Source organism: Berghia stephanieae, chromosome 7 (genome assembly GCF_034508935.2).
Source record: "Berghia stephanieae isolate SIO BIC M18660-M18661 chromosome 7, UCSD_Bste_1.3, whole genome shotgun sequence".
Lineage (NCBI taxonomy): Eukaryota > Metazoa > Mollusca > Gastropoda > Nudibranchia > Aeolidiidae > Berghia > Berghia stephanieae.
The window spans coordinates 41,718,466-41,743,096 of NC_088366.1; the positions used below are offsets into that span (position 1 = coordinate 41,718,466).

At 37.1% G+C, this 24,631-nt stretch overlaps 1 protein-coding gene across 1 annotated transcript in view; it reads right to left on the reverse strand.

Moving 5' to 3' along the window:
- The window catches only part of LOC144977253 (uncharacterized), a 25,533-nt gene extending 2,749 nt beyond the window's left edge, over nucleotides 1-22,784 (reverse strand). The window contains exons 1-5 of the mRNA XM_078922279.1: nucleotides 22,686-22,784; nucleotides 18,055-19,281; nucleotides 16,306-16,448; nucleotides 11,056-11,268; nucleotides 327-418 (exon numbers count right to left, since the gene is read on the reverse strand). Coding sequence (XP_078778405.1) covers nucleotides 327-418; nucleotides 11,056-11,268; nucleotides 16,306-16,448; nucleotides 18,055-19,127 — 1,521 coding nt within the window. The 5' untranslated portion in view covers nucleotides 19,128-19,281; nucleotides 22,686-22,784. The remainder of the gene's footprint in view (nucleotides 1-326; nucleotides 419-11,055; nucleotides 11,269-16,305; nucleotides 16,449-18,054; nucleotides 19,282-22,685) is intronic.
- Between the last annotated feature and the right edge of the window lie 1,847 nt (nucleotides 22,785-24,631).

The following is a 24,631-nucleotide window of genomic DNA, read 5'->3' on the forward strand; positions in this document are numbered from 1 at the left end:
AACACAAAATAACTACAATATATTTCGCTGACACGAAGAAGCAATTGGCTGAAACAATTTGTAGGCAAAACATATATTTTTTAAATATTCAATCAATTACTCATTTGTCTATATATCTATCTGTCTGTTATTTCCATGTTAAACCTACTCCTTTTACTCACAACACACACGCACACACTCATTTGCACATTCTCATGGAAGCAAACACACACACACACACACACACACACACACTCATACACACATAACACACATTCTTTGACTCTGAAAGACAAATGACAATATCTCTATACATTATGTGTATTCTAACACATTTCCGATCCTACCGCTCCAAAGACATATTCCAGGATTCGTCTCTCCAACTGGAAGGCCATCTCTCCCAGGATCCTGACACTTGGACACATGTTGCAATCAACCACTGAAACACAACACAAGACTTTACTATTTACTTGGCGGTGATTTGGGGGCTGTTAGGAGCCGGCAACTCCGTGCCCTTCGGGATGATGAAATTGGGGTTGATCTATATTACATTTCCTAGTGCTCGAGGTCATTGGTCATATTGCAAAGTGTGTTCAAAATGACCCACATAGTGAAAAGTGTTCACAGTTTTTTAAATATCCAACGTCACAATTGGTGTTTTTGCTCAGCTTGACTCATGGGTAGGGTATGTTTACAACTTTCATAAACACAGCAGCGTGTTTACATTTAGTGAAAAATGTCCAATCGTTGTACAGCAACAAATCAGGTGATCGATGACTATGTTGGACGAAAACATGAATAGAGATCGCTCCCATTGCGGCTTCAACCGTGTCAAACTTATAGATACTTCCCGCGGCTCCAACCCTGTCATGTCTGCTTTTTTTTTTGTCTGTGACATTTTGAAAAGAAAAGACTTTTTTTATTTAGAAATTTGGAATAGTATTGTGATTTATCATAAATAGAAATAAAGATTAAATAGAAATCCCAATATTATATAGACCTATGTCTGCTGAAAAGCTGTTTTCCACCAAAGTGGGTTTGTTTTAAATTCCGGCCTAAATGGCCAATATAGAATCTTAAATACATTATTTGTGTATGTTTGTGTATATATGCATCTGCCTGTGAGTGTGTTTGTCTTGATAATTGAATTCGTTTTATTGAAATCTTCAAAAATGTTAACAATCCTGGAACGGATCAGAACCAAACAAAATCATATGAACGTTTTTGCCGTGATTTATACATCTTCAAAATGAAAACGTATTTAATAGACCTGACAATGTCTGTTGGAGTTCATCGATACAAAACTCAACATACAAGTTGTGAGGCTATGTGGTCTTGTGGTATGACTTTCGCTTTCGGATCGGAAGGTCCTGGGTTCGAGCCTCGCTCGCGCATAGTTGAGTCTCACCGTACTCATGTGTGAAATGAGTACTTGGTCGTTAACAGCGTCTTTGTCGAGAAAAAAATGTAATATCGCCTAACAGGTGCCATGACTTGTTCTATTTGTTACGTATTGCCGTTGGTCAGGGACCATTTATAAAGCGCTTTGAGCACGTTTAGCGGATATTGCGCTATATAAAAGCTCAATTTTTAAAAATTTCTATTATAGAAGTTGCCAAACACGCAACAAATTTACAAAATTTGATAATTTAAAGAGAAAAATCAAAATATAAAGATTTTAAGAAATGCTCTCACCTTCGACCATTCGTCTTGTATAGTATCGGATAAGGATTTCTATCAAGGGTTTTCCCTTATCTGTCTTGAAGTTATTTCCATGATGCAAGTTCAACTAAACGTTATTGGGACTAATAGCCTCTATAGATATCTAGTTCTGTCAATCTAAGCCGTTCGATTCAAATTGATTAAATGTTTCAAATTTTATTATTTCTTTAGTTTCGGAATTAGATCGTTTTCTAGGATATTTTTTTCAATAGCTTGATCGTTGTTTCCTTGACATTGACCTAATAAGAGGTCAACTGGTCACATGCTGGTGTTGCCCATAGATATAGAAACTTCATAAGATGAACTATAGAAATAATCTACATTATAAAGATTGAATCAAGTTTGTGTCATTAATTTCAAATCTGTTTTTTTCCCACTGGTAACCTAATGTAGTCAACACCAACTTTGCATTCTTTTCGGCATCGGTGATGTGGTTTCATAGCATTTGACAACAACGGGACAGCCATTCTTAGTACAGAAATTACTGGGAAACTTTTGGTAACTATCGTTAAGAGACGAATCAGATGTGTTTGCTTTTCCTCTACTCCTGGGTGTTGTGTCAGTCTCATAATCATCGGCGCACGGATTGTTTATTTCATCACTAGCTTTCCCATCGTCCGTGTTGTTGCTCCCTTTTGACAATCTCTTGTAACTCCGTCTCATTGCTGATACGTTGCTAGAGGTTAGAGCCGTGTCCAGTGAAGTCAGAGAAGAACAATTACTCGTTGACGCATCGCTGATACCACGTGCTTTTCCCTCAACACTTGACTTTTCTGACACTCCCCCATGTTTTCTTAAATTTCCTTCCAGGCCATCCCGAAAGCAATCAGCGATATTATTTGAAGATAGTTTTAAATCCTGATAACTGTTTTCTTCTTGTGCAAACTGTTTCAAGTTTGAAAAATTTTCACTTTGTGTTTTGTTTGACTGATTTGAACCATTTAGATTAGCGTTTTTAGTTTCTGATTGGAAATTAACCTCACTGTTTGTCAACATGCAACCATAATTAAGAGTCTTTTTCTTCTGTTTCTCAGTGGATTTTGAGTTGAGATTGACATTGTCATTGCGATCAAGATATGATTCCACTTGCTTGATTCGTTCACTTGCTTTATTCAACAACATTTGTGTGTTTTTATTTATGTTAAGTAACGTGGCAGGATCGATATTTCTATCTTCAGCGTGATTATCAAGTATGGGATTTTGGGAATTTGAAACCCGCTTTCTCATTTTTCCAATGTCCTTCCCTGAAGATGCAGAGTCTCGGATTGTTTTACTGACATGTCGTTCTCCTTTTCGATTCTTTGATTTCGTCAGAGCTTTCTTTCGCTCATTGTAACATTTGGAAGATGTGTCACTGGAAGACAGTTTGTAGGACCCAGGTGGGTTCTGACGATCAGGTGAACATGGTCTTGCCATAAAAGGAATAGCATTAGAATATGTGTCAAACCTTTGACTATGTGAGGTATTGAAGTCGCAAATCAGACTGTGAATGTCGTCAGATGAACACTCTTCTGGCTCCTCATCCGATAAAGGTCTATATAACGTAATAGTATCTTCATCTAATTTATTGTTGTTTATCGTGGCAAAATCTGGAGTTTTACAATCGATCAGTTTACTTTCCAGTTCGCTTTTCCCTTGGCATCGTAAATTCTGTGTACATTTCAAGAACTTTTTACAATCTTTGATCACATCTGTCCAAGATCGAACGGGTTGGTACGCCGATTTATTTGGAACCGTCTTGGTAACAGAATCGTTGCCCATATTCACCCAGTCATCTTTCTTTACGTTTTTCCTATCTAGGCTAATTGATCGACCACAGATAGTTGGCAATTTAGGACTATGCTGTTTATTACACGGTTCGCTTTGTTTATCATCATCTGCCGAACATTCACTGACGCTAGGAATGACCACATTCAGCTTTGTCACATCTTTCCCTGTCTTTTTTGGGCACTCTTCTTTAACTGGTTGCCTTGAACGTGGAGATTTTTTACAGAGACGTCTTTTCGCTCTTCTTGTTTTAGACCCATTTCTTGTTTCTTCGGCTTTGCAATGCCTTTCATAATCTTTACAATAATCTTTAAAACTTGGAGAGGGTGTGCGTCTGGAGCATTGGCTAAATGGTTTATTTCTATACATTTCAGTTGATGGTTTATTCATAGGACACTGACACTGTTGACACGCGTTCTTATTACTTTTCCATGGATTTGGACATGGACTAGAATATCTCTCCTTGATCAAAGTCCTGACCAAAGCCAGTATTTTGACTACCTCACTACATGTTGTCGTTTTCAAAAATGGCTTCAAGACAGCAAGCTGTGATTCAGACCATGAGCTGCTGAAACAAACCACGAGTTCCTGATTTTCTGCTACGACTCCCAGACTCTTCCCTGCGTCTATACTGAAACGCATTGGAGGGGATCGTGTACGTTGTCTTCTTGGCCTTGGACAGCTTGAAGATCTCGGTAACCGACAGCACATACAGAAGCACACCTTTCCCATCGCGTTTTGAGACATATTGTTTGGTGACCGTGATATAGAACCCCTTGACCTCCTTCTTCTGCGTCTTGCACGTCTTCTGTTACTTCTAGGACTGAACGAACGAGGGCGGCAGATACCCTTTCTTTTTGAAGAATTTAATGATTCTTCCAAGTTGTCCTTCTTTCCTTCTTGCCAAAGATCTCTAGCCGTGATGGTTTTCAAATCTCCACAACTGTTATTCGGTATTGGCTTTGATTTATTTAGATATTGCTTCCATTCCAAGTCATCTCTCTTTTTCTCTCGCCAAATATCATTGGATGCAAATGTCTTTAAGTCTCTGCTTGTATTTGGAAGCGGTTCTGATTTATATGCGTATTGTCTCCAGTCCAAACTGTCTTTTTTCCCTTTTTGCCAAGGGTCACTAGTTGTGTTGATCTTTAGATCACTGCTATCATTCCAGTCTAACTTCGATTCACATGCATTTTGCCTCAATTCCTTACTCGGGCTAGAAGGTGAAGAGATTAGCCAATCATTCTTCTTTGGTGCTGGTTTGTTGATGTAGGCATCAATAAAATGTTTCTCTTTGTTACTAAACACATCCCCGCATGACTTCTGCTCCTTTTCAAGTAAATCAATGGTATCATTTAAAAACTCACTACGAAATTTCTTTTTATTGAAAACGCTCCCATCATTTTTCCGGGGATATGAGCCAATTATTGACGTACCTTTGTCGAATTTCGGTTGTCTAGACTTCTTCTCATGAAAAAATAAATCCTGTCTTTCGGGCATACCCCTACCCCAGTAATTTTGTCTTCTGGAAAATTCGTTATCTGTAAATCTACATCTTGATTTTGATTTATTTAGATGAGCTGAGAAACTAGAGACGTTCCCAAAATCTGAACTTTTTAAGTAATCGCTCCGAAACGTTTTATCAATAGATTTGTTAGCGTTACCCCTAAATAACCGACCATCTGCTGACATGTTTTCGTTACGTGCGGATGTGTTGTTTGAATAAGTATTATTTTACTGTGAAGAATTGATTTATAAGATGACTTAAATGCTTTTCAATGCCTATGTTACTGTTCTTTCGCTGCACAGAGTTTCAGATATCATTCTTCTTACACAACTACAGGACAATGGTATGCTTTGATAAGAATAAATAACAGAAGCGATTACATTTAGTTCATTCGAAGCTAAACTTAATATAAATTGTATCATCCCGTAACACATTCCATTTCAACAATATAAAGAAAGGCATCATCAATGTAAACATTTTGTTAAGTTTACTATCGGTGCTCTGAGGTAAGGAATCGGAACTAGAATCTAAGATCTGGTGTGCAATTCGATTATACAACACCAATGAAGTTGAAAATAATAATAAAATTCGTTGAAAAATTAAACATGAATAAGTAGATAGCATAGCGCCAAAAAAGGGGAACAAAATAAACACTAAAAAACGTTTTGGGATCATAATTCTTCTTATTTAATAAATGTCATATTTTCATTGGGAGTTATCCCAGAAGAATATTGAGAATATCATATTTCCTACTTTTGAAAGCGTTTCACGGTTCAGACCCACGCGAACATATATGCAGGTCTGACATCCGAACGAAATTATGGGCCCATTTTAGAATTGTTGTAATCGACAATAATTTGCGTTCTTTTTGTTCTATTTTTTTTTTAATTTTCATTACAACAATGAGCCCATGATGAACTGGGTTATCAGACCTGCAAATAAGTATACGTCGATTCAGATTCTACTCCAGATCTGGAGGATTACTTGCTAAGGTGTGCCCGTCACCTCAATTACAGTACAATCAGGAATATAAACACATTCAGACACAAATGATAAAAAGTTGGGGTTTTTTGGGGGTTTTTTTTTTATTAATCAGACGTCTAATCATCTTGAGATCTCGTGTGTGCGTGAATTTGTGTTGCTCGCTGTTTTTGTTTGTTTGTTTTTTGTTTGTTTTTTTTTTTTTTTTTTTTTTGTTTGGTTTTTTATTTTATTTTATTTTTTTTTTTTTGTGGTTGCAGGTCTCTGATGGTCGTAGGATAAAAATTATATTGTCAAAACATCTTTTTAATAGCAGTTTTGAGTGAGTTGCCACACTATATCTCTCTTCTTCTTTCACACAATGGTCTTTTACAATATGGTTTACTTTTGGTCAATTAAAATCTGCGAACTTTTCTTAAAGTTGAGGTGTATCTTGCAGTATCATGTGTTCATCCCTTATTAAAAGGCTTCCTTTTACATTTTTATTTATTTCGCTTACACAGGACAACCATGATGATCCTACCATACATTTTTTTCTCCAAAAATCAAATCCTATGAGAGATTTGTTGCCTGACGGGCCTCCTACTGACAGCACCTCTATCTCCTGACCGTTGGGGAGACATGAGAGATGACTTTGCAGTAAAGGCCCTCCATCATTCCTCATAGTGTTGGGCTGTCCATCCTTGTCCAATCCTTTGCATTATCCATCCAGCACTTTGCCGTCCTCTCCTTCTGCCTCCCTCCAAGTGCCTTATATAATATAGGTTATTTATTTTGTTTCTTTCTCTTTTCATAAGTATTCTTACAGAAGTTTTGGTAATGTGACTCATTACGCGGACGGCACGATGAAATTCACAATCATTTGCTGCCTGTTTCTTGGGTACTGCTATGAAAATTGATTCTGATAGGTCCAATGGGATTTGTTCTGATAGCTAGATATCATTCAATATTTCTGTAAGGGACGACGTCCTAGAAAAACGTGTAATTAAAAATTCGGCCAGAAAACTCGTCATTCAAATATCGATCGATTGAAATGACCCTCATCTTGGCAAGAACTCTCAAACCTGGGATTTTATTGAAGATTGAATTTGGAGCTTCTTCCATAGGTTCCAGCATCTCCATTGTAATGGAGTCCCCCCCCCCCCCCCCCTTGCCTCCCCTGACATCATATTTCTCATTGCAACTTTGACCTTATCTTTCATTATGGGTGCACCTTCAGCATTTCTACAAAAAAATTCTCAGTTCTGGCCGATCATCATAATATAACTCCTTCAAGTATTTCGGCCATCTTTCCAAAAACTTCTCTTTTCCATGATTATCTGTCCGTCCTTAGATTTGATGAATCCGCTTGATGAACAAGTTTTCTTTTTATTTTTACTGATCTCACTAACTCTCTGATACATATTATTTGAATAACGATAGAAATTAAATTCTATTTCATTACATTTCATCTCAAGCCATTTGTTCTTTTCTTCATTGCATTTTGCTCTAATTTCTTTGTTGAGTTCTACATATGCTTCCTTGTCATTTTTTTTGTTCTCCTCACTTCTATCATTCTAGCATTTCTTTTATCACCCATCTTTGTTTTGGTTTTTGTTGTACTGGTGATACATTTTCTTTCACTTAGTTTGTGATGGTCTCCTTAAAGGCAGTGTCTACGTACACGGTAACCGCGGGCACCTAGCCTCAGGATCTACGTACACGGTAACTCCGGTAACTGGTTTGCCGCTACAATACAAGCAGTCGATAGACCTCGCTCTCTATGTGTATGTGTGTGTGTGTGTGTGTGTGTGTGTGTGTGTTATTTTAAAAAATACAATATAACCCATTAAAGGCGAGATTCAAGGTTACCATGTATGTTACTGTTACCGTGTACGTAGATTCTGAGGCTAGGTGCCCGGTTGGTAACGAAAATAATGATACCTCGATATCTGCGATATTCCTCTTTATAACGAAGTTATGCATCTTTAATTGAACCCCCCTAAAACTTAGTAAAAGCGAACGGCAATTTCCAGTCATAACTTTCTTATGGGCGAGTTGGGTAACAATTTGACTCCCACTGCTGCTGCTCACTAAACTGCCTAAAGTTACCGTTCCTTAAAACATTCCCACTTCTCATCAATGTCTCGTATTGTTTCCAGAATCCCAAGACAAGGCTGTGTGTTGTCATTGGATCTATTCTCAATTTACACATAGCAGATAATGAGGAAAATAAAAGACATGCTCGGAGTGAGCGTAAATAGACAAGTCATAAACATAAGATATGCAGACGACACAACTTTGATTGCAGAAAACGAGTTGTGAAGGAAAGAAGAGAAAATGGGGCTAAAACTAAGTTGAAATGTTGGAATATTTTTTGTCAGTTATTCTCAGTTGCCATGGAAATGCCGCCATCTTCGACTTTGATTTGCAATTTTCATAATCAATAGACTTCCGGATTTATCAATATGTGTATATGACATACATATATTTCAATACATCAACTGAGTTTTGTTGGTAACTGGGGTTTTTTTTCCTCGTAATTTTGAGGCGTCACGTGAACGGAGGTGGCTTGATGCCACGTTTACCTCTTGTCAAGGTTCAAGTAGACGGAGGGAATGAACAGCTTCGAAAAAGAACGAAATATCAAACACGGAACGTTTCAAGCTCAAAGCTCTTCTTTATCCCAATACCAAAAACATTAACACATCACTTAAAATTCAGAGAGACGGCAGAGAAATACTTGGCACAGCTGTCCACTTTACTAATGTTCTTTCAATTCTTTCTCTACTTATCATCTATATATAGTCGGATGAGATGGCTTTTGAACTTTCCGTTACAGCCTTTTTAGAACCGTCGTAAACCAGGTCCAGGTAACATGGCATGGAATTTCACACTTAATGTAGAAACTGCGTAATATAAGGATTGGTCTTAAAATTCTGTTCACCAAATTTCGGCTAATATTCATCACACTACCTCAAATTGCGAGATGAGGTTTAGACTTTAATATATTCCTACAGATAAAGAGATGAGCATTCACTTTTAGAATTGAAGCGTGACATTGACGTTTTTAATTCAATTCTGGTCTTAGCCAGTTAACTGCCGTATCCTAGAAAAACGTGTAATTAAAAATTCGGCCAGAAAACTCGTCATTCAAATATCGATCGATTGAAATGACCCTCATCTTGGCAAGAACTCTCAAACCTGGGATTTTATTGAAGATTGAATTTGGAGCTTTTGCCAAGATGAGGGTCGTTTAAATCGATCGATATTTGAAAGACGAGTTTTTTCGGCCAAATTTCAAAACACGAGTCTTTCCAAAGTACGACAAACAGGTGGTGAAAGGGCAACCAGTGGAGTTCATAAAACATTGTGGTTAATTCCTTTTCCTAAAAGTCATCTTGTGTTGCTTGGTTTTGACAAAGGTGCAATTTTTAAAAAATAGATTATCAGGCAGATGGAAAACTAAGGAATTGCAACAGCCAAGTCTAGAAAAGAGAAATTATGGTCAATTCAACATCAAGACATCAGCATATTCCTTGCATCAGTGATTGATATTTATACCACGAGAGAATAGCCACTAATTATATGATCTGCGTGTTGTGGCAATTCGCGTGCTCCAGGATAATCACCCATTACTAAATTGGTAGCTGGATCTCTTTAGAATTCACAAACTTTGTATAAACTTTGGAGTCACAACATGTACGTCTCTATAGGTCATAGGTCATATGTCACCGCTCACCTTATACCCCCCCCCCCCCCTCCCCACCTTTGGCACACTTGAGACCTTAAAATTAAAAATTAAAAATTAAAATTCAATTTCCCTTTATTTAACCCATATGGTAAATTTGTCTCTAGGGTCTATTCAAAGGGAAGACTGGAATAACCCAGGCGTCAGCCGCAGTGCAGCGCCGCAAATTGAGCTAGGGCGAGGTGACTTGCTCAAGGCCACACAGCGCATCGGCGAGTGATCGAACTCGGTATCTTTCGGTACGAATCAAAGACCTTGCCCCTGAGCCACGCTGCCTTCTATAGAGCTATGTCCATTATATGTGGTCAGGGCGTTTTACAATGGGTCCCTCGCCAACAGCAACGATTAACATGTAGGACAAGATATGGCGACGTCTATTAGGCGATATTACAAGTCTTTTTTTATCGACAGAGACAACGCTGTTGACGGCCGGGTACTCATTTTACAACTGAGTACGGTGAGAGAATGTGACTATGGAGTCTTTTCCAGGGACTCAACTGTGCGCCGTTTAGAGTGGGAACAGTGGGACTCAAATTTGGACTTTCCAGTCCGAAGGCGAGTGGCTTACCACAAGACCACGGCATAGCCGTTCAAGAATACTCGAGTTACATAGATTATTTATTTTTTCGAAGAAAGACATTTGTAATCTGTTTAATTGTATACCTATATATAAGAAGCATACCATGATTACTTATAAGTGTTACTTCAAAATGTAATCCATGTACACTGATATTAACATGGATTTCTTCAGGTTTGAGTGCTATCTAATATACAGAGAGCGTTGTCGAATGTTTTTATGGGTAGTTTTTTTTTTTTTTTGGTTTTTAAAGCAAGAAACAATTAGGAAATTGGAATTTTGTAGCTTCACTGATGCGTAAAGTAGGCTTAGTTAGATACAATATTTATTTAATATATATCAACCATTTAAAGCGTGATTCAAGTTTGAGCTTATCTGATCCAAAAAAGATTTGCAATGTAATGTTTTAATTAATTTATACCGCGCGCAGAATTGACAAAGCACTCTAAGGCGCTACACCCACAAAGACAAAACGCACTCAAAAGCCTGTTTGAATGGGAATGTCTTCAACGTTTTATTTAAAATTGTTGTGCCCAGGAGCGTCTTTGATATCTTTATCTAATTGGTTCCATACCCTTGGAGCTCCAACAGAGGACGATTTATCCCAATTATCTACCACAGATGTAAACATTTTGCTATAGAACCAGTAACAGCAATACCATTTTAATTTCAGGTATTTTTGTGAAAACGGATGGATCTGTATATTCAGATAACTAATTAGAGAGATTCTTTAGTTAAGAAATAACTTGAACCTCGCATCTAAATGAGATAAAGGATTTGAGGCATTCTTACCTCCTGAAATAACGGCATCCTGCCCTTCCTGCTGGCATTGGTTGTCCTCATCGCATCCTTTGGGCGGGCAGGGCGGAATTGGTACCCTGGGTGGTAGACAATCCGAGACTTCGGCGCCTTTGATAGCGTTCATCTTGTTTGCACCTGATGGCGTGTATCCACCGCAACCACCCGTGGAACACCCGGCACCTTTACGGCTCTGCGGGCATGGACCTGAAAAAAATATGAAACGTTGGTGACGTTTCTCGTCAGAGACTTCACATCTGGGTGAGCTCATTACAAGAACGAACTTTTAAGAGATCGTTTGTGACTGTAGTCCTTAAGAATGTATTGCCCCCCAGCGTCGCTAGCATTAAATAGACAGTAGTGATTGTTTTCAAACTTTTGGATAAGACGCCGGTCATCGTAAGGTAGATGCATCAAGATCTTACATATTCAGCCACCAATTACTGCTTTATGGTCATTGGAAAATGTTTGTCAACTGTCTCTCTCAAATACATACCGTCTATGATCTCCTGATCAAACCCTCAGACTTAGATGTCGTGTTGTGGGTCTAAATCCACACAAATCTACCACAGCGACATACTGTGTGTATACACTTCCTCACTCGATTAGTGTGACTGAAACATGGCTATAGACTCAGACTATATATTGTAACAGTGTATGGCTTAACGTTGTAATGGAAACAGTGTCAACTGGCCTTCTGGGGCGGGGGGGGGGGTATAACTATAGCGTTGTTTGGCGCCTTAAGCCGAATATATCCTTACATTACATCATTTTTCCTATTCCTCAAATCTGTCGAGCTCTATTGATAGAGCATCAATGGAAAAAAATACATAATATCTAATCGGACTTGTTTTACTACATTTGAGTGAATATATTTACTATAACTTTATCCTATGATAAGTATGTTGGGTCGTCAATAAATCTGGTGCTGTGATACCAAGATTCCTTTTTATGATTTGGGCCAGAAATGTTGAGCTCTAATAAATTGGATAAAATAAGATGAGTACCAAATTGTCAACAGTTTCTTTAAAACCTTACACTTCATGGAAGTCCGAGCTTTAAGAACTTTTGACAAATTGTGTGTCTTGGAAGGGGGGGGGGTCGAACTAATGTGAAAAGTTGATTATTACAAATCAGAATGACTTATACGTCTCTAAAAGTCCTCGTAAGTGGTAATAAATTGTCGTACCGTTTTCAATCGCTTCCACCTCTTTTTTCACAGGTGAAGAAAGCTTCATTTGTGGAGGACAACATTCCTTCATATTCTTTCTCTTCTCTCGTTGCTTCTCACAGTGTGCGATGATCGCCTCCAGCACGTACTTACACTCTTGGTAGGGGTTAGCCTTTAGGTCACGGATTTGACACCGACGGACTTCATTGATGTTCCTCTGACGTGCACTGTCTCTTTTAACTCGGTCCAGGTCGGTTTGTTCGAACGTTCGATACATTTTGATTTCAGTAAACTTCTCGTTGAATGAATCAAGGCGAACGTTGTAATAGTTAACGAAAAGATGGTGCCTTGGAACTAGTCCAAAAAGAAAGCTATTCTATTGTTATCGAATCTACTTTATGACGTTTTGACGTGGCTGCATGCCTTAAAACTAACATCGTTTATGAAGAAAAAGGTTACCTAGTTCTATAGGCCGATTGTAATATATCGTGATACTAATGTCCGCAATCGCTAAAAAGCCACCATCTTGCAAATAGTATAATCAATTTCAGTTTTAATGCATTAGAATGATTGTTTTTACATTTTCAACGCTAGCTTTATTAACTTGACAAACAAAATAATTGAAGAGATTTACGTTCAAAAGAGGGAGATGATGGTGCAATGAGAAAGTAGCTGCGAATTTAGAAATGCGATTTGTCTTTTAGAAGTTCTCTACTCTTTCGATTAGCTACCTGTTACAATGTTTATAAGATTACAATGATTACAGGAATAGGACTACGGAACAATAAAACTCTGAGTAGTGATGTATACATGAAATAGTGCCAGACAAACCGAAAAGATGAACAGGAGAAAATCAGTCTTGTTTCGACCAGGGATCAATCTGCAGACGTCCTGTGGCGTCGTTGTTTTAGTGGTAGCAAAACAACACATACCATTTGTTTGCCTTACATTACATTTCAGTAGGTTGCAAGGAAGTCAAAACAGACTGTCCTTATCACGGAGAATGAAAATTGAGGTAAAAACAACATGCTTGGTGACAATTGCAATAATCATAAAATCAGAAACTAGCCAAACTGCTGTCAATGTTTAAAAAATATCCGGGCGATTTTAAATGTATATACTTTTTTATCACGAGTATATAAACAGCTCAAACTCGCTCTGATTACATGTCGGACGTATTATCATTACAACACAGAAATTAACTAATAGTTGTTTGCTTTTTAAATTATTGATAACCTTTGTCAAATTTTCATTCCTATTATGTAATAGACTTTAACGAGAGCTCTCCATTAGTTAAAGCCATAAGAGCATTATTTGCGACATCATGCTACTGCCAAAGGAATACGTTGTACTACAGATTCAATAAAACACGTAACTGAATTTCAAGGCAAAAAAAAAAAACAACAATAAGCAAACAACCAAACGATCCAGTTGACAACAGAAAAAAGAAAATAGATCGCCACTGTCTATTCTCAGTCCCTGGCAAATCAAGTCCTATAGTCATTTTGAAATGAGAATAATAAATTGTAATAATATTATTGCTAATTTTCAAGTGTTGTCTGATATATACGTGCGAATGTGGCGGTGTTAGACAAAGCAGAAAAAAACTATACAAGGATAAAATTAAAACATCTTTAAAAAATCAGCCTTCCTTGACTGAGGATCCAATCTCAGACCTACTAGATTATCAGTCAGACGTGCTACTGCTACAGATCACACTGCAAATATTACCCAATAGTTGGGATGGACTTAAAGCGTATGTTCTTCATAAAGATTTTATTCTGGCCTCTTCAACAAGATGCATTCTTTTCATAGGTTACATTTTGTCTAAAACTCCACTGGTTCCCCATACTTTCACGGTCTTTTGATTAAAACCCATCACCCCCTCAGCTATTGAACAAAGTGCTTCGCTAATGTTCTCTGATAATGTATTGATGTCATTGTTTAAAGGCAAACTTGCCACTACTTAGACTTGCGCCTCAAATATGTCAGCGATATTTGGGTCCTTCAATTTATCGACATAAATCTTAAACGAAACGTTTTGTCAACAGGTCTGATCATGGGCTTGTTCTAACACTGTAGTAATCAACAATATTTTGCGTTGGTTTGGGAGTATTTCCACTACAACGATAAGCCAAGAACAATTTATGTTATCAGACTTGCAGATAGGTAAGGTCATTTACAGGGAGCATGCATACCCTTTGCTTTTGGAATTTATAGCGCTTTCATAATCGCGGTTGTGATGCGAGATTGCGAGACTCACACATTGAAAACAACTTGAAAGTTTAATGTACAAGTCGTCAAACTGTTATTGGTAATTAAGTGGTTTAGTTTCGTTTATTGGTTGTCTGCTATCATGTTTTGGCCGAAACAGAGGCTTGATGATAAGGATTAGCACCATTACATTAAATTAAATGTAGAACAAACAAGTATAAATCAACGTTCGTTCTATCAGCAATAAAAATGTTGAGAGAGAGAGAGAGAGAGAGAGAGAGAGAGAGAGAGAGTGTGTGTGTGTGTAAGAGAGAGAGAGAGAGAGAGAGAGAGAGAGAGAGAATATAGTAGGAGTGAACTATCTGTTCAATGTTATAGTTATAAAACGTTATAACAAGTGTAACAAAATGACAAATTGCCATATCTATGGACAATAAAGATATATTATTATTATTATTATTAATATTATTATTATTATTATTATTATATTATTATTATTATTATTATTATTATTATTATTATTATTATTATTATTATTATTATTATATTATTATTATTATTATTATTATTATTATTATTATTATTATTATTATTATTATTATTATTATTATTATTATTATTATTATTATTATATTATTATTATTATATTATTATTATTATTATTATTAAATTATTATTATTATTTACTATTACATGTCAAATCCATAATTTGTTTGAATAAAACGGATACCATCTGGGATGAAATACTTGAACGTTAATGTCCTGTCTCGAAGAAAAGTAGAATTTTGTCATGAGTTCATTTCTATAATAATATGGCAATATCAGATTTTGCCCATAATCAAAAAGGTTAATTAATATTAATTTATCATTAATATACGTTTTAAAATCGTCTCAACTGTCCGGCAATTTACGCACTATAGATAGAACGAAGTTGACGTCACTCAGGTCTTTGTTGTTGTTTTTTCCCATCCATCTTTGTGAGTAATTCTCATTAACAGGACTATAAAGGTTTAAGGTTACACATAGCGTTGTGTGTTGATCCATTATACTTCCGGGTGGCAATGCTGTGAGCTTCTTAGCCAAACGCATACTATCTATACTGATAGTTCGTCTCACTGGTAATCGAAGGACTGAGGTTCAATCTCTAATTGAGGTCTGATTTTTAGAATTAGATTTCTTCACTCTCTCTCTCTCTCTCTCTCTCTCTCTCTCTCTCTCTCTCTCTCTCTCTCTTTCTTTCTTTCTTTCTTTCTTTCTCTCTCTCTTTCTCCTACTCTCTCTCTCTCTCTCTCTCTCTCTCTCTCTCTCTCTCTCTCTCTCTCTCTCTCTCTCTCTATCTATCTATCTATCTATCTATCTATCTATCTCTCTCTCCTCCAATCCGGCATTTTCACATCCACACCTTTACAGGTTATTATCTTGCATTAATTCCTGTTGCCCAATTTTTAAAACGTTCATACTGTCTGACAATACTCAGAGAAAGCTACACTAATTACCATCGGCTATAGATATCTCATTAAGTAACTTAAGTCTTACAAACTGTTATTACTGTTCAGTTGCTATTAAATCTAGTATTCAGACTATTGTGCGACAATATGCCTAGTGTTTTCCTGTTACTACTAATTTTGCACAAAAATCTGTCTACAAGGAACATGAAACAATACCTTTTTCTATTAAATGTAACTTTTTTGCAACAAACCGTGTTCATTTAAGTACAGTCATGGGAATGTTGCAGTTTATTGCTTCATCAAATCATTGACACAATGAATATTTAGAGGAATAAATGCTTTTGATTATACATAAAAAGGGGTTCGTTGACGTTCTTGTGATATAAAAATTTAGCCGATGACTATACTTACCGCCACAAGATTTTGGCTTGGTATCAGAATTTTTTTCTGCCGCATTAGTCTTCTTGGACCGTTCCTCACAAAATGATAGTACAGAATGGAGAACTTTGGCACATTCTATCATCAGGCTTTTTCTGGTACATTCCATCTCCTGCCTGTGCGAATGGAAAAGAAGGAAATGAGGTAAAGTTGAGTTGAGTCGTACGGAAGGAACCTATACTCAGATTACAGTTTTTGTATTGAGAAAACGTCAGCGGGTTGGATTTAGATTTTGATTTCTTAAGTATGAAACGTCGATGTCATTTGTGGCCGCCTTTTATTATTTAGGGGAGTAACTGACACTTGATTTTGACTTGGACCATATAATCTACTCTGCCGTACCCATATTTAAAAATTTGGCCAAAGAACTCGTCCTTCAAATATCGATCGATTTAAATTACCCTCAATTTGGCAAAAACTCTCAAACCTGAGACTTAATTTCCTTTACCACTTTAACCGTTTTTGAAAATAATTACGTGCTCGACAAACGGTTTGCTATATTTCAGGTCATCGCGCGCGTCTAATTTAGCATACATAAATTTGCGTAGTCTCTAGATAAAATATGCTCTCTGCGAACATGATTATGTATTTATTCTCTCTCGATCTCCCCATCCTCTCTCTCTCTCTCTCTCTCTCTCTCTCTCTCTCTCTCTCTCTCTCTCTCTCTCTCTCTCTCTCTCTCTCTCTCTCTCTCTTTCCGCCCCCCCCCCCTTCTCTATTTATGGCATAGACCTAGAATTGCTCACACAATGCTTTCCTTTCCATTTGATCGCAGGCTCCATTCTAAAATAGTATAGAAGATAATGTGGTATTTCTCAATGTTTACTTTTTTGTCTGCTTTTATCCATTTATGATTCACTGCGTCAAACGGTTATAAGATCAAGATAAAACAGGTGCAAAAAAGGGAACATCAAGTTCAAGTGATCACAATTATCCATTTTGGGCTTATATATTTTATGAATAATATACATTCATTCTCTTTTTTTTAATAAATAAAAAATAAAAGAGAAACAACAAATAAACGCATTACAAGTTTCACGTTTTTGACTATTTGATCTATATCGAGCATAAAAATGACTCCGACATATGACACTTTAGAGTCGACAGATCATATTATCATATCTGTTTTGATGGAGACACTCGAGCTCGAGGAGGATAAGAACCTGTTTGTTTTTTCAGTGTTCATTTAGTTACAATTCAAGAATTCGGGAAATAAAGGCAAGAATATTTTTACAAACAATAAAATTGTTTATCATTAAGACGTAAAACGGCTGTTTTTGTTTTGCCACGTCAAGAACGATGCTTTTGAAAATGTTGCGTTAAAACAACAATGGCTTCATCACAATCATTAGGATTTACGAAATCTAATAATAATATTTGACTTGATTTTTTAATGATTAAACTAACCCGTTCATCATCGGTCAATAGAATTTCTAGTTATTATTCGTAGGGGTCTTGTTAGAAAAACGCCTTTATTGGTGACACCGACGTGTACATATTTGTCGGTCTGATAGCCCAAATTGTTACGGGCTCATTGTTGTAATAGAGAAACTCTCAAACAAATAATGTAGTCATCAACAATGTTATATCAAGTCCACCAATGCATTCGGCTTCTGGGCCTAAGAGTATGTGCATGTAGGGTAACACGCACTTGTGTTGCCTCCTTTATTATAGAATACTTTAAAAGACTAAGAGACTTTTAATATACATTAAAGTACATACCTTAATTCCAGTCCCTCCAGTTTTAGTCGCTGATTCTCTTTGTATGCTTTTTTGGCCTCTTCCATCAACCGGTGGCGGTTTTTCTGTTGTTTCTTCTTGGCGCCTTTCGAAGACCTCCTGCCTTTGCATGGGAATTCACACGGATCCTGATCACCGTCCATTTGCATGAATTTACATGGGGATGAATACGTCTTATCCCCGCAATCCACTCGGATTTGATCCGGCTCTGAATTGTGAGATCCTGACTGGCAACCGATTCTATCATCCACGCATGGACACTCACAATTTTTACTTGGCCTGTCGCCAGCCGACTTGTTTGATGATTTGTTGGTAGATTGTTTTGGCTTACTTTTGCCTCTTTTTTTATTCTGATGACAAAGTTGACTGGATATCTTAGCACCTGCTGAGGTAGTCCGTATGTTGTTGCCTTCCATTCCTGTCTTCTGAGGTGAACGCCGATCTTCTCTCTTTACACAAGCACGAGTATCACCTTTGTCTTTATCGGAATGGAGATTCTTCTTATCGGAATCGAAAGTAGCTTTAGTGCTTAAACTTCCCATGCTGCCATTGCTGCCGAGACTGCATTTGTTTCCAGTGTTGCAATATCCCTCAGCGTATGTCGGTTTGAAGGATAATGGGCTTGAAGATATCGGATACATGGGCTGTTTTGAATGACGTGAGTAGGACTCGGTAAACGAATTTGATGGATTAGAGTATTTTCTAATGATTGCTTCGACACGACTGTCTAACTTTTGTACACTGTCACTATCGCTTTTGCAAGCATATTTTGATATAACACTCGAGTCCAAACGTCCTGATGGTTCGCAAATCTGCCGATTTTTTCCAGACTCTATCAAACGCTTCGCTTTGGAGAACAAATCCTCTACTATGCTGGTGGAGGAACACGTAGAAATTCCTCCATCGAATTTTGATAAACCGCTGCTGAAAGCGGAAGCGCCACTGCTGCTTATTCCACCTGTGCGGTCTTTGCTACAAGAACGACTTCCTCTGTATGATTTGGCAAAACTCTCGAAGCATCTCGGGGAGTTTCGGAGTCCTACGATTTCCGTCATGCTGTAAGGTGATGATGCTGTATGATGGCGGTGATAATGAAGATGTTATTTAACAACCTTCTGGTGAGGTCTTTAAAATTAATTATCTTGACAGGTTGTAGAGCTTGGCTATTGATAAAGTATTGTTGACGTTTGTAGACTAGGTATTTTTCAACTGCCAAGTGTTTTCAGGATAGAAAATGAAAAAAAATATTTATGAAATGGTTATATGCTTTTTATACGAATACAATATATGTAAACATTGCTGTTAGCCGCAACTCAAAATGGTATATATGGTATAACCATTTTTAAAAAGTGACTCATTGCCTAAAAACGTTATCATGATGATGTGGTGATAATTTTGCTAAAAATTTATTCATGCCGTGGATTATAAGACTGAATATATTTTTTTAATGTTTAGCCTAATAGTTTTTGACATTTATTGGATTTTCGGATCGACGGATGAGCCCCACGAGAGATAGCCATCTCTGAGGTTACGATTTATTCAATATTGGTCAACAATTGCATTATAACACTCCAGGTGTAAACTTTCCTATAAAAATATTCAATATTGGTCAAATATTGTATAAAACACTACAGCTGTACAATTTTCTATAAAATCGTCTTTAAAGTCAGTAAATATGAAATTATGATAAGAGTAAATATAGGTTTTAAGTGAGTCAAGATAAGAAGCAGATTTTAGTTTAATTTAAAGTGTCAACAAAACAAAAATCACATTGTTACGTATCAGTATCATTTCCCTTTGTTTTTATCATTTAAGTGAAGTAAAAAGTTATGGCGACCCAACTCCCTACAAGCAACGAGTATATATAATAGGAGTCTCAACTCCGTCGGTTTCTGCAAGTGAAGACCCTTTGCTCTCGCAAGCTACTGGAACAAAACAATTCGACATCGCGAAATCGTGTTTGTTCACACCGGGAGCAATTGAAGGAACACTAAAAAGGAAATAAGGTGGCCAATTTTGTTTGGCAATTAATTGTAAACATTGGCGGAACAAGCCAAGGGATTTTCCTTCTTTTTACATCAATCGAAGGATGAGGAGAGGAAAGACGATCTTCACTCAAATTTCCTGGGCTACTACCAGATAGAACTTACTAGACTAGTCTTACACTTAACTGTCTTACTTTGACTCACTCCTCAATCCCAATTCAACCAACGATTCAATTGATTCAGATGGGGCCTGATTATTATTTTTTATGGAGTTCAAGTCCTTGTTCTGAAATGTCATGTTAGACTGTCTCTTTATTCAAAGTGATGGCAGTAATTGCAAAGATGATGGTGACACATTTTTCGTCATGTTTTAAGAATTTTACAAGCAGCCTACAAAGTACACAAATAAATCAGCTCAATTTCTTACCGTGGACCCTCAATTGTCAAACGATATCTCAGAAGAAATTTAAAATAATGTATTGGCAAACATTGCAGACTATCTATCAAACAAATCAGAATTTATTTAAAGTATGTAATGAGTGTCATCGTTTATTAAAAGCAGATAAATCAAGCAGCTCCAATCCAAATTTGATAGAAATAAAGCAGCGTGAAGGATATATTTCAGATCTGACCTATCCTAGTGGATTGCTTAACAACGTATTTTATAATCTTGAAACAAAATTTTATTGAATCAACTTTTTCAATAAGTCGTGTAAAATTCAGCACGAGAAGCTTTCGGAAGGCCTCCCTTTCGGACGCCTTCTGGAAAGCTTCGTATAGCTCTGAGGGCCTCCGGATGGCTTAAGAATGCTTTAGATGACCTCCGGACGGCTTCCCTAGGCCTCCGGACGGCAATTAGTTTTACCGATTGAAAGAAATGTCAGCACGAGGAGTTTTCGGACGAATTTGCGATTATCATAAATTTAAATTCACGTTTTGGCATTGTCGTTACACCGACGTGATTGTAGATTGAGGTGTTGAGTTATAGTTTAATTAGATTGGAGCTTAAAAGTCAAGGGACAAGGAGGTTGTGTTCCCTTCCACTTCCACTACCAAGTAATAGGATTCTAGAACACAAATGAAATGTTAATGTGCTGGTCGTTAGAATACTTCATTTTCGTCTACCCTCTATTCTACCTCATTCATTTTCCTCCACACACCTCAAGCTCACCTTACTTTTTATTATTCATGACATCTTTTTTAAAAAATACCTTTAATCTCCTGACGTCTGAGTAACATCAGGAAATTTAATAGAAGAACCTATGACTGGTTATTAGGAGATCCACAATCGCGACAGGTTGATGTTTCGGGATTGGATTTTTTTTCTTGTATTATTACTTCTGCTTGGCACTGTACTGTTTTATTATGACCAATCTCAGATTTGAATGAAGTGCATTTATCGTGTTGAATTCGTGACAAGTGCTTTAGTGATCGCACTCACTCACTCAATACTCTCTGAGCCGTCTGGTGCACGAGTCAACCGTTCTTTCGCTGCATGGGTTGCTGAGCCCCTGATTTTCAGTTCTCTCCGGCATCCTGCAGACATGACCAAGCCACATTCAAGAGGGCCAAAGTTTCAGGAGTTACCTTTTCTTCATGCCATTCCGGATCACTCATTTCTAAGATTAAAGAACAGTACAGGAAAACTGTTTTTTGCAAATTGTGTGGAACAGCCAGCTTCTTCAAAACGGGGACTTCTATTGGATGCAGAGAGATTTTTAGTAAGAGTCATTTTGTGACTTGGTAAAATATGCATTGACGTGCCTTATGACACCTGTTAACAATGCTGTAGTTAAAAGGGTGTTTTCTCAAGGAATCGACTACAATTGAGTACACAAGAGGCCATTGTGAGAATTCGTAGTGACATGGTTTTGCAATGTTTTTGTTGTAACAACAATAAGTATGATTCAGCGATCTGAGTCCAAAACTGTACACCCCAATACACCAAAAGCAAGCTCATCCAAAGAAACTGTCGGTGTAAACCCAAGAAAGGATGAGAAAGAGGATGAGCATGACATTTCTCATCTCAATTTCTTTAGATATTAGGGTAAGGTAGACATTTTTTTCCTGAAATTTGGATTCTTATTTAAAAATCTGAATTATTTTTCATAAGCATTTGGATTTTGATGTGAAACACAGTAAGTAATAATGGCGTCGGCCAGAGTCGTAAACGACAACCGACTCGGATAATTGTTTTCGAAATTCGGAAAATCACACCACTTATAAAAATGAAACTTTTCAGATGGTAATATTTAATGAGCATTGCAACTACGTTAAAATCTATAATCGCTAAAAGATTAAGTAATATCATAAAAGTGCCGTGAAACTATGGAAGACCTGCCAAAATAACAATATAATGTGAAGCTACCTCAAGGAAATCATAATTAGTTAAGCCCATCCAAATATCAGTCCAGTGTCAGTGACATTCTCATTCATTGTGTAAGTTAAGCCAGAAGATTCTTAGGATTCTTCATAGACTATAGACATTTATTAGACTGGAACACTTCTAATTTCTGTTCTGTCATTTGTTGCCTGTATTGATATTCATCCTAGGGAGCATCTCATATGTATTGATTCAAATAAAACATTTACAATTTTATGACGGATTATGCAAAAGATGCAGCCTACCTTTATTCCGTGGATATTTCACTTCATGATGTTTCTCTTCAGTTGCAAGTCCCCTACTCACTTCTTGTTGTCACCACTTATAAACAATGCTTTAATAAAACGTTCTTTAGGGGCGCTCTATGGTGCACACAGTGCGCATTGACTTTAAGAAGCATTAATTGCCGTAACAGTCGGATAATTGATTCGACTCCCCATCGCCGCAAAGTTGTCATTCTCTATTATTCCACCACTTCCATTGGAAAATCATATCATTTCTTAATAAATAACATAATCGTTGAATAATTCTTTGAATGCGTTGAATGACAAATTTATTCAACCCCTGCAGAATATTTGGGTACACATTATTGGTTTAAAGCATGCTGCAAAAGACAGCTGATTGGCAATCAAAAATAATCTTTTGGTGCATTTGAATATAGATAGATATATGCTACGTTTTTTCTTTTCTTTTGGTGTCAAAATTGTCATTCAATAGCAATGACTATGAATTTTTTTTTCTATTTTTGTTGGGAAATAGAGAACTAGATATCTAGATACGTTTAAATCACTGAGTAAAAATATTTTTTTTTGAACATCCATTCATAAATTTTTAAAAGTTATGCAGTTTCAAAGGTGTCATTTATTTGGATGACTCACAAAGAGAATAAATACGGAAAATATGGGACGCTTTTTCTGTTGTTTTTTTTTTTTTTTTTTGTTGGTTTGTGGCTGTATCTCGCTTACTACATGGAATATGATATTGAAACTTGGCATTTTAGGGCAAAATTCTCTGAAAATATGATGAAGACATCAGAAGAGCTCTAACGTATAGTTTTAAAGCTGTGTGACTTGAGTCAAGCGTAATTTTGTATAAACAATATACATAATATTGATCATTTGGTACATTTCCGAAGGTTAATTTTGTGTTAACAACCCATTCAAATGATGTGAAAAATGCCTGTTAAATTATTATCAATCAAAATAGTCCGCTGGACCACGACATGTTATTTCTGGGGGGGGGGGGGGAGAGAGAGAGAGAGAGAGAGAGAGAGAGAGAGAGAGAGAGAGAGAGAGGGGGAGAGAGAGAGAGAGAGAGCGTGTGTGTGAGTGTTAATTTACTGTGAGGAAAAGAGAAATTTGACAAGTCTATTTCAAAGGGGACAGAGATTGTTGAAAAAGTCGAATTATCAACTGATTAGTAAGACAAAATACGATATACGACAAGTTTAGCACCCCTTTGACGGAACACAATGAAAAAATGCGCCCCCCCCCCCCCCCCAAAAAAAAAAAGCGAGAGAGGTGGGTCTTCAGACTTTCCCGGCAGAGGTGCCAGATGGACAAAATTGGCCATATATAGAATTTTATTTCTTTTATTAAATTTTATGTATATATTTTTGTCTTATTGAGCCATCCTGTTTCCGAGAAAGAAATAATACTCTCCCACCAAGGCCATCGACTCGCGAAAGAAGAAAACCCCACATGTCTAGGCATACAATCAGACAGACAACTATCTTTGAACAAACACACTCAGAATGTAAAACTCAAAGGCACAAAGAGACTCCAGTTACTACAATGACTAGCCAGTACTAATTGGGGTGCAGACAAAAAGACGCTTTGACAACTCTATTTAGGCTATGTGCGTTCCGTCATGGACTGCAATTTAACCCTCCAAAATGTAGGTAGTAAAAACACACATAAAACCTTGGACAGAGTACAAAACCAAGTCCTTCGCTTCATCTCCAGTGCCCTGAGATCGACACCCACAGCAGCACGTGAAATACACACTGATATGGAACCACCTGGACTGCGCAGAGAATCAGTAGTGGTTGAAAGATACAAACGAAAAGAGGAAAACCATCCAAGCAGAATTCTGGCAGAGAAATGGAAACCAAGAACAAGATTAAAACAAACATCCCTACTACACATTGCTAACAACTTGAACGAAAGACACAAACTCTCAGAAAACAGAG